This window comes from Rattus norvegicus, chromosome 10 (genome assembly GCF_021556685.1).
Source record: "Rattus norvegicus strain SHRSP/BbbUtx chromosome 10, alternate assembly SHRSP_T2T, whole genome shotgun sequence".
NCBI lineage: Eukaryota > Metazoa > Chordata > Mammalia > Rodentia > Muridae > Rattus > Rattus norvegicus.
The window spans coordinates 91,215,547-91,226,276 of record NC_141543.1 but is presented as its reverse complement, the minus strand read 5'-3'; the positions used below and the strand labels follow the sequence as shown (position 1 = coordinate 91,226,276).

The window sequence follows — 10,730 nt, the reverse complement described above, 5'->3', positions numbered from 1 at the left end:
TTCCGTTCGCTGAAAGCGAACCAGTGGAGAGGATGGGAGGGACCTCCGGCGAGCGACTTAACCTTTCTTATCCTCTACCCTCAGTTCTCCGTCTGCAACAGGGGAGAATAATCTGACCCACACAGGATGGCTGTGGACTATGGCCACTGACAGTTTGCTTTGGAAGTCCCATCCACAGCTGAACTCCTCACTGTGTGTCTCTGTGGAGCTTATCATGACAGTGTGGTTAAGTCTTCTCCTGGCTTGTTTGCCTGCTGCAGGGTAGGCAGTCATCCTCATGTAGACATCTGTGTCTAAGCCCAGGAGACGGAAGGGTAGATAGATGGTTGCTAAATAATAGGCTCCTTTCCTCTTTCCTTCTTCAGGATGCCAGGATGGAGACCATCCATCGTGAAGGTGACAATGCTCATCCCGTGACTACCTGTAGCTTTGAGGGTTCCCTATTTAGCAAGCCAGTAAACAAACATCTTCTTTATGGGCAGACAAACAACTTCCAGACTAACAAATGTTGGCATAATAAGATGTTCCCCCAGAAACAGGGCCCAAACAACAATGAGGAAAAGATGCAGGGGGCCTCCAAACAGCACGCACTGCTGAGGGAGTATAAAAGGGAGATGCCACACTCAGGCAGCACTCACTCCAAGACAGAGGTATCTCCACCATGGCTGGCTGCTGTTGCTCTAGGAAATGCCCCTCCCTGCCCGCCATCTCCCTCTGCTCTACCGAGGTGAGCTGCGGAGGACCCATCTGTCTACCCAGCTCCTGCCGGAGTCAGACATGGCAGCTGGTGACTTGTGAGGACAGCTGTGGGTCATCTGGCTGTGGCTCCCAATGCTGTCAGCCCTCATGTTCCGTGAGCAGTTGCTGCCAGCCAGTGTGCTGCGAGGCCACCATTTGCGAGCCCTCCTGTTCTGTGAGCAGCTGTGCCCAACCTGTGTGTTGCGAGGCCACCATTTGCGAGCCCTCCTGTTCTGTGAGCAGCTGTGCCCAACCTGTGTGTTGTGAGGCCACCATTTGTGAGCCTTCCTGTTCCATGAACACCTGTGTCCAACCTGTGTGCTGCGAGGCCACCATGTGTCAGCCTGTGTGTTGTGAGACTACATCCTGTCAGCCTGTCCTCTGCTTGCCTACCTCCTGCCAGCCAGTGATCTGTAAACCCAGCTGCTGCCAGCCAGTCATCTGCGAGCCCAGCTGTTGCTCAGCTGTCTGCACTGTGCCTGCTTCCTGCCAACCAATGATCTGTGAGCCTGTGGTTTGTGAGCCTGCTTGCTGCCAGCCAGTATGCCCGACACCTAGCTGCTGTCCATCTGTCTGCTCTGCAACCAGTAGCTGCCAGCCAGTCGACTGTGAGTCCAGTCCCTGTGAGCCACCTTGCTCAGAGGCCAGTGCTTGTCAACCAACTGCCTGTATGGCTCTGGTGTGTGAGTCTGTTTGTCTCCGTCCTGTCTGCTGTGTCCAGGGCCCTTGTGAGCCACCATGCGGTTCTAGCAGCTGCCAAGACTCCTCATGTTGTGTCTCCAGTATTTGCCAACCTGTCTGCCCTGAGCCCAGCCCTTGCTTACCATCGGTGTGTGTGCCCAGTCCATGCCAACCTTCCTGCTACATAGTCAAACGATGCCGTTCTGTCTGCTGTGAGCCTGTTTCCTGCCCATCTCCCTCCTGCCAACCTGCTTGCTGCCGTCCCGGGTCTTCTGCATCTGCTATCTGCCAACCAGCTTGCCCACCTCGGACTTTCTACATACCCAGTTCCTGCAAGCCATCTTGTAGTCCAGTTTCTTGCCGCCCTATCTGCCGCCCCATCTGTTCTGGACCCATCACCTTCAGGCAACCATATGTGACATCCATCACCTACCGCCCTGCCTGCTACCGCTCCTGCTACTCCATACTACGCCGTCCCACCTGCCTAGCTTCTTACTCCTACCGCCCTGTCTGCTCCCGCCAGCCTTGCACCGATTCTGACAGCGATAAGACTGATTGCAAAAAGCCAACTTCCAGTCAACCCGACTGTGCTGACTCAACACCTGGCAAGACAGAGGTTCCAGATGAGACTCCCTGCCAGCCTTCTGAGATCAAACCCGCCAGCCCCATCACCCGTGAGGCAGCAGGCCCCCAGACTGCTGCTAGCAAGCCTGCTGACCGCTAAGCCAGCCCCAGCTCACTAGCTCCTGCAAAGCAACAGTCAAAAGCCAGAGAGAAACTGGGAACGCCCCGTGCATAGCTCATTATGACTTAGCTAGAATCTTGTTCATTCTACCCGGCCACACACCACTTGCTTATGCTTCAGAGAACTTAGCAAAAGTTCCAGCCTCCTAGTGGTCCTAGTGAAGATATTTTCTCCCGCACAGAGAATGGAATGTTCTAGTCTTCTGTCACCAGTACACCGAGAACTGTGTTGCCACACCATCTGGGCTCTTTCTTGCTCAAGAAGCTCTGTCCTCGTGTATTGTGTTCCTTGGGAGCATCTGCAGCGAGATATATTTAATTGTGCAATAAAAGTGGACAAGTTGAAGTGACACACGGTCTTGCTTTTCTTGGAGAAAGCCCCCCCCCGCCCCCCACCACCCCTCCTTCCATCCATCCTTCCTTCTTTCTATTCCTCCCTCCCTTCTTCCTTCTATTCTTCCAGGTATCACACCACCCATTCTCCCTTCACTCCACCTTTCTCCTTCCCTCTCTCTTTTCCTCTCTCCCTTCTTCTACCCACCTATCCCTTTTCAATCTCTTTCCTTTGATTCATTCATGCCTCAATCTCTCCCTCCCTTGCTCATCCATTATTTCTTCCATGTGTGTTTTCTCCCTTTCTCCTCTTCTTTCTTCTTTCCTTTCCTCTCTCTTTCCTCCACCTTCCAACCTCTCCTTTGTCCTTCCACTTCCTCCCCTTTCCTTTAAAGCTGTTATAGTTCTCTCTTCCCCCATCTATTCTCTCCTTCGCTTCCTCTTTCTCCTTCTCTTTCACAGCTTCTACTGTTCATTAGCTTCTTTTGATTCTTCATTCTTTGCTTTCTTACCTTACTCATTTTTCTATTTTTCCTCCCTTATTTCCCCTTTCTTCTATACTTCTCAACCTCCTTTCTGTTCTTACCACCCTCTTCCTTCTTTACTTCCTCCTCTTTTTCCTCTTTTCTTTTAAAGTGTCTTTTGTTATCACCACCAAGTCTTCCTTCTTTACCTTTCCTTCTCTCTTCCCCTCCCTTTCCCCCTCCCCTCTTTTCCTCTGTTCCCCCTTCTCTTCCTTTCTTCTCTTCCTCCTTTTTTGTTTCTCTTCATTTTAATTTTCCCCTTTCTCCTCCCTCTATTACTCCTTCCTCTCTTTTCCCTCTCCCCTTTTCTCCTTGTTCTTATTTCTTTCTATCCCTCAATCTTTCCCCCTTCCTTCTCTCCCTCCTCTCCTTCCTCCTTTCCAACCTGCTCATCCTTCTAATCATGCATCTAGCTAGGCAATCAGTGGTGCTTAGAGAATAGCTGCTAGGTAAGTGACATGGATAGTTTAATGTTCTAGGAGTCAAAAGACAGAAGTCTCAGTCCCCAGTCTTCAGGAAAATCACTTTGTGGTGTGGTGACACATGTCAACGAGACAGTCACTATATTCCTTTATGCAAAGCAGAGAATTCATATCCTTTGGTACAAGTAAGAGTAAACCAGGTGCAGAAGAGGAGCTCCTTGGGAAGGAAATGTACAGACAGATGAGCAGGGCTGGGAGCCAACTGTCTACTAGGCGATGTTGGGCAGAGGAGTCCTTCGAGGGAAGGTGAGCCCTGATGGTGGGTAGCAGACAGTGATCTTCCCATGGAGAACCTTGTGGGATAGAGAGATGTTTGGTTTGGTGAAGGACTTACGTGAAGTCATGGAGGGGCTGTATGCAGGACAGGGCATGAAGAAAAATGGGTTTTGGAAAGTCTCTTTGACCTTGGTGTGGAAAACTCAATGGGAAGACATGGTCTTGGATGTAGAGAAACAGAAAGAAACATGTCTTCTGCAGGGGGAGGTCGAAGAGGAATGAGAACAGCAAATGGGAGTCTTGCTTGTAGTGAGGAGGGTCAGGCAATGGGGTGTAGGAGAGCACTGCGTTCTGAGCCCCACGGACACTTGTTATCTAAATGTTGCCTCTTACAATTGAAACACATCGTCTCTCTTACAAGCTGTCACATCCTTACTTCACACACAGGATAAAGTGTCTCTTCTCTCCTCCATGAACAATTATAAGCACAGAAGAGGAGAGAGCAGGGCTTCCCAGCTTTGCCACCACTGACATTTGAATGGGACAGTCATTTTCTGAGGAGCCTTGGAGATCATGAAGCAGAAATCCTGGTTCCTATCAACTGAAGGAATCATGAAAGCAGCCATTGGAGAATCTGTAGATTAGACAACAGCAGAGGGAGAAAGTCAATAGTGACACTGACCTGCACATGGGTGTTGGTTGGAGTTACTGTCGTGACAGGACAATAGGATTTAACCTATCTCCTTCAGATGAGGAGTTGTCCAGGGTTTCCATTCTTGGTGCTAGGCACTAGATTTAGTGTTTCATGTAAACCATCATTATTCTTCAAGGTAAGATTTCTCCCTGTCCTGTTTTTCTCCTGTGTGTGAGATGAAATAATCTGAAGGTTAATCAAGCCAAGTGCCAATGAAAAGACAAATAAAATATGGTTTAATTAACACTATGAAGTATTGTGTTGAAGTGAAAAAGGGGAAGATCGCTGTAACAACACGGGTGAGCCCTAATAAGGATGTTGATTGATTTAAATAATTCCTAGAAGATGATATTTATACTTAAAGTATACAAACAACCTATACATATATGTATGATATACATGCATATATAAATACACAGATACAAAGACATATATCTTACATTAAATATATATGTGTATATATACATATATACATGAAATATATATATATATCTAGCGAGTAACAAATTATTTAAACATGAAGTTGGGTCCAAAGTCTGTTTTTTAGAAAGTAATTATGAATAACTATACTAGATTAAGAGAGAGTGAGAGAGAGAGCCAGAGAATGTATGCTGTGTATATCCATATGTATCTCTGTCTCTCTGTCTCTGTCTTTCTCTGCCTCTGTGTCTCTGTCTCTCTCTGTCCTTCTGTCTCTCTGTGTCTCTGTCTCTCTGTGTCTCTGTCTCTCCCTGTCCTTCTGTCTCTCTGTGTCTCTGTGTCTCTCTCTGTCTCTGTCTCTCTCTGTCCTTCTGTCTCTCTGTGTCTCTGTCTCTGTCTCTGTCTCTCTGTCTCTGTCTCTGTGTGTGTGTGTGTGTGTGTGTGTGTGTGTGTGCGTGCGCAGATGTGAGTTTGGTCTGCAGTCAGAGGAGGACTTTGCTTGTCCTACTGGCTCACTCTCTGACTTGTTTCCCTGACCCAGGGCCTCTCACTGAAGCTAGGGTGGTGACCACCGAAAGCTAGTGATCTTTGTGTGTCAAACTCTAACTATGTCGACGACATGGGCATCCATGGCCATGACTAGCTGTTTAATGTGGCATCTGAACTCTGGTCCTCATGGTTGTGTAGCAAGCACTTTAAATGCTAAGGCCTCTCTCCAGCCCTATCACTGTTTCTTATGCTGTAGTCACGAGATGTCTTTGAATGATGTTACAGGTGTCTTCAGAACCTTCAATTGTATTAAGTTGATAGGAAATAAAATTTTCTCTCAACTGGGGTATGTTTTTAAGAAAAAAATAAAAGCAAAATCACTTGGAGAAAAATAGATGAGAAGTGAAGTTTTCCGTTGACGCAACCGGGGCAGCTCAGCACAGAATTTCAGTTTTCAAACTGAAATTGATGCTACATTTTCAAGTATTTGTGTTTCTTAGTCTGGTTGACTTCTTTGGTGAGACTAAATGCATTTCTTTCGGGGGATGAAGAACTTTGGGGTAAACATATCAGCATTATAGGGGCTCACAATGGCTGCAGTTTTAAAGATGACAAAATGAAAGCATGAGGAGGAGGGTGCCAGGAGCCATCCACACCACGATGGGAAAGACAGTGGTAGAGAAGAGCTCTTTAAGGACGACGGTGCGTGTCTCTCAGGTATGGCTCTGCCCAGGAGTTTCTCTTCTTTCAAAATGGAGGGAGAAGAGGGAGCAAAAAAGACAAGATTCCACAGCTGTTCCCTTGCTATACCCTTCCTGAATCTCCAGCTATTTCATGTTTCTGAAGCAGCCGAGTTAACCCAAGAAACAACAAGGCAGCTTATGACGTCCTGGTACTTTGAAGATGGGGGTAATGAGCCATTTCATTCCACAGAATGAGCTGCAAATCCAGAAGTCAAGAACCGCCCTGCCTGCCACCCCACACCATCATTTTTCTGTTCCATCGCAAGTCCCAGCAGGATCCAGGCCAGGATGTGCACTCACGTGGGATGCAGGAGTTGGTCAGTGCAGCCACCCACTTGAGCCCAGAGGAAAAAGGGACAGGTCCAGAGAGAGCATCACCAATCCTTCTTGTGAGAGATTGCTTGAACTTTTAAAATGCTTTGCAGAGATGACCTGGTTTTTCTGGTTGCCGGCGTTTTGCCTCTGTGGGATTCATAAGCTGTTGATCTCCATTTTATGAGTTTAATACTCCTTCGTGAAACATTTGAAGGTTTGTCTTACTTCCCCAGAAGTGTTTGAGAAGTTTCTCACGCCTCGGTGTGGGTGAGCTGGAACTCACCGTGCAGCCCACACTGGGCTTGAACTTACAGCAACCCTTCTGGGTCTATAAGTAAATAGAGGTAAACACTCATCCTGCTTGATCCAGCTAACATCACACCACGCTGGGGAGATGATCCCCATCACAGGGCCTGGATATGCTGCTTACGGGCCAGCCCTGATGCGTGAATGTCCTGCTCAACCTTTCTGTACCTGCTGCTGGTACTCTCTGTACCTCCTCGGGAAATCCAGCGGAGCGGACCACTCTGGATTTGCATTTTGTTTTAATCATAGTTTAAACTCAAGTTCGTCTTGTTACTTTTAAAATAGGGACGTCACCCATACTTTACTAGCTAAGGCCATTTCAAGGATAAATGAAAGATGCCACCAAAGGCCCAATCGTATACGGTAACTGTGCCAATGGAAGACATTACAGCTGTTAACTGTCGGCACCGAATTGAGAGTTAAGTCCAAAGCACTGATGTGAGGTTTCTTGGGAGAGGGGGCACTCGTAAGCATCCTTGGGATCTACAAACTAGTTTTCTGTTCTTCGTCTTTGATATCACACCTTCTCTTTGAATACCAACAACGCTCCACCTCACTTGATGGCGCAGAACTGCTTCCTGGAGGAAGAGCGGCTTCCTCTTGGAAGAGGCCTCCTGATGAGAGGGTACTGAGGAAAGGCTGGCTTCGGTGAGGCTGAGGAACAACCTGTAAAAGAGACAGCTCATCCCAGAGTGCATCCAAATTTGGCAAAGAAAACTCCCAGTGGGGGCCTCTTCCAGGGCCCCTAAGCCCTTACCTGGTGTTTACATGTAAATGAATAAGAACAGTAACAAGGAAAGATGCTGTAGGCAGGGCCAACACCCCAGGGAAGGACTATAAAATCCTCTTGGAGTCAGATGTCTTTTCAGAGGGATGGAGCTTGCAGCCTTCCAGTGTGGCTAGAAGGAGCGCCATGGCAGACAGCTGTCGTCCCGGAACCCCCACGGCTGCTCCAGCGGTGCCCACCATCTCTACATGCTCTAATGGTGGCTGCCTTAGAAATACTATCCATTTGCCCAGTTCCTGCCAGAGCAGGACGTGGCAATTGGTTACACATCAAGAAAACCGTCCAACACCCGACAGTGCCCCAGTTATCTCTGAACCTGTTTCTTGCCTAGCAACGTGCTTTCCAGAAACTCCCTGTGTGGGTTTTGTTTGCCGGCCCATAGGTTCGCACACAGCGGGCTGTGCATCCGGCCCCCGTGGGACTCCTCAATCTGCTGCCTCACGCCAGCCCTCCTGTCTGGAATCTGCTTCTCGTCACACGATGTGCTGTGAGAACAGCTCCTCCGGCCAGAGCTCCGGCCAGGGATCTGCCTGCACATCGGCGCCATGCCAGACAGCACGTGACCCACCAGCTTCCTGTGATGATGGATCCTGCCAGCCATCCTGCTCTGAAGTAACATCCTGTGCTCAGACTCCGTGTCTACCATCCAGCTGTGAGACTGGCTCGTGCCAACCAACCTACCAAGGAGGGCCATGTCAACCCCCCAAAGGTGAAGGTCAGCCGTGCCAGTCAGTTTATTACCAACCCATCTGCTATGTTCTTAAGTCCTGCCAGTCAGCTCCCTGCATGCCTGTCTCCTGCCAGCCGGTAACATGTATGTGTTCTTGCGGTCAAACTTGCTGTGTGCCCTCCCCTTGCCAGTTACTTCACTGTCAACCAGCACCTTTAATCTCCTTCATCTGCCAGCCAGCGGCTCCCTGCCAGTTCCCCTGTTTTGCAAAGAACAGCAGCAAATCAGCCTCATGTGTTATGATTTCTGGCCAATCGATTTGTGGTGAACCCACTCCCAATCAGAGTGGCTGCGAATCTCTTTCCTGCCATCCCCCTTGCTGTGTGACTGGTGTAGGTAAACCTTCCAGCAGTGGCTGCTGTCCACCAACCTCACCAGACATATGCCAAGCAGGCACCTGTGGGCTGACTTCTTGACAACCTAGCTGTGAGTCCAGCCTCCCTAAGGCCAAGATTCACGATGGAACTCTCTACATAGCCCTTCTGAGGGTGTGCTATAGTCCACAAGTATGGAGCTATCCTGTGGGAGCCTACCTCCGGCCCTTCACAGACATTGTCTCCAGCCCTGGACAGATGTTGCCTCCTCTCTGGCTTTACTGGAGTTCAGACCTTCATTCTCTCCAAGTGCAGAGGAGAGCACTTGTCAGCTCTGAGGAGATCTTACCCAACAGTGGCATATCAGCAGGCATGGTTGGCCCTCTCAGAATGCATTTCCTGATGTCAGTTCATTTCATGTCAGCAAAGCCTTCTCTCCAATTCTCCTTTCTTTTGGTTTTGCCTGGTGTTCCTGGAGACGGTTTTGCTGCTGGCTGCTAATAAAAATTTGAGTGGTTAAATGTATCGTGTAAAGCTTACAGACTGCATTCATTTAGGTCACATTTAAACACACTGACCGGAGCCCTCTGGTCAGAAAATCTGCATCGATCTACATGGGTAGCAGGTATCTGGAACTATAGATGGGCAAGGAGAAAAGACAAGTAACTAGCTTGTTTCTGATCTTCTGATCACCAAGAGCTCTTTGGAACTGAGTGGCCCTAGTTTCTCCATGACGAGTGGATATGAAAAACTCAAAACAGAGATAATTCAGGAGAGCTTTAGAGGAACACAAACCTGTGGACTGAGTGTAAAGTAGCAGGCCCTTAACCCCAGCACCCAGGAGACTGAGAGGATCATGAGCTTCCGGCTGCCTAGGGTATATAAGGAGATCCCATAACAACAATAGCTGTATAGGTCAGGGATGAAGCAGCGTTGGTAACGAGCTTGCCTGGAATATAGGAAGCCCAGGGCTAGATCCCAAGCTCCTCCTAAACTGAATGCTGGTACATTCCCGAAATCCTAGCACCGGGGAGGAAGAACAACAGCTAAAGGACATCTTCAGATACACAATGAATGCCAGGCTACTTTGGCCTACAGAGACCTCAAATTGAACCAAACCAACCAGATCAAACCTGACCACATAGAAATAGGTAAACACAAATCTGAGATATTGGTCATGGAGGACAGCTTAGGGATATTCAACTAATGATAGTCACTCCTACCCCATCTCCTGAATTAGGGTTCCTCTCGGTAGCCCTGGCTGTCCTAGAACTGTCACTGTAGAGCGGGCTGGTCTTGAACTCAGAGATCTACCTGCCTCTGTCTCTTGAGTAATGGGATTAAAGGCATGCACCACCATTGCCCATCTAAGGGTTTTTTAAAAAACAGACAATTTATTTAATGTCCAATTAAAAATAAAACTAAAGGGGTTGGGGATTTGGCTCAGTGGTAAAGCGCTTGCCTAGGAGGCGCAAGGTCCTGGGTTCAGTCCCCAGCCCCGAAAAAAAAAATAAAACTAAAAATACTAAATATGTTTCTTTACTGGGGCAAGACTCCTGACAGGTATACATTGACTAAACAAAGTCCTGTGCAGGAATGATACCCTACCCATGCAGACAGGTTTCGATCACACTGCTTATTGATGGAATAGTTATATTCAGAAAGTTTACACATCAAAAAACTTTGAGTTTGATCAGGCATTGAATTTTAGCTCTGCTTTATAGCATTGAAAAGCTTAGGCAGTCAGGGGTTCTCTCTCACGGTGGCATCGGACAGAAAGACCTCTTTATTCAGAGCTCCACGGTCACGTCTAAGAACTTCCTGCTACACACCCAGCGAGAGAGTGAAAGTATTCCTAACTGCCAGTGCGAACTTCTTACGATGGCTCATCTTCTTGGCCAGCGTTTGTATTGCCACTTTTACCTGCCCTCTGTATACCTCGACTTTGAGCAACGGGTCTGCGGGACAGTAGTCGCAGACACAATTACCGTAGTATCGGGGTAACTAAATCTTATTTAAAAGAGTGACAGAGAGTAAAAAAAGTCAAGTGTAGAAGCCTACACTAGCAAACTACCCACGTTGTCTAGCTATGGAAACAGTAAGACGTTGAGTCAGATCTCCTTATTCAATCTACACAGCCTGGAGGTCAGCCTGTAACGTGCCTACAAGATACAAAGTTAGGGTGACCAAGTCTGAGGAAGATGCTGTTATAAG

The 10,730-nt window shown here is 48.1% G+C and overlaps 2 protein-coding genes across 2 annotated transcripts; both read left to right on the top strand.

The window, feature by feature from the left end:
- The first annotated feature begins 646 nt into the window (after window positions 1-646).
- Krtap16-1 (keratin associated protein 16-1) lies at window positions 647-2,515 on the top strand. Its single transcript, NM_001402081.1, is given in 1 exon segment — window positions 647-2,515. A coding segment is annotated over 1 exon segment (1,482 nt). The 5' UTR covers window positions 647-661; the 3' UTR covers window positions 2,144-2,515.
- A 5,041-nt stretch (window positions 2,516-7,556) lies between these two features.
- On the top strand, window positions 7,557-9,038 carry Krtap29-1 (keratin associated like protein 29-1). The gene has a single exon (XM_087574818.1). It carries the CDS (start codon window positions 7,599-7,601, stop codon window positions 8,616-8,618), a length of 1,020 nt encoding a protein of 339 aa, XP_087430944.1. The 5' UTR covers window positions 7,557-7,598; the 3' UTR covers window positions 8,619-9,038.
- Window positions 9,039-10,730: the final 1,692 nt, after the last annotated feature.

Bases quoted from the DNA above. Each gene is read 5' to 3' on its own strand.
- Krtap29-1 (XM_087574818.1), top strand. From the start codon at position 7,599: ATGGCAGACAGCTGTCGTCCCGGAACCCCCACGGCTGCTCCAGCGGTG.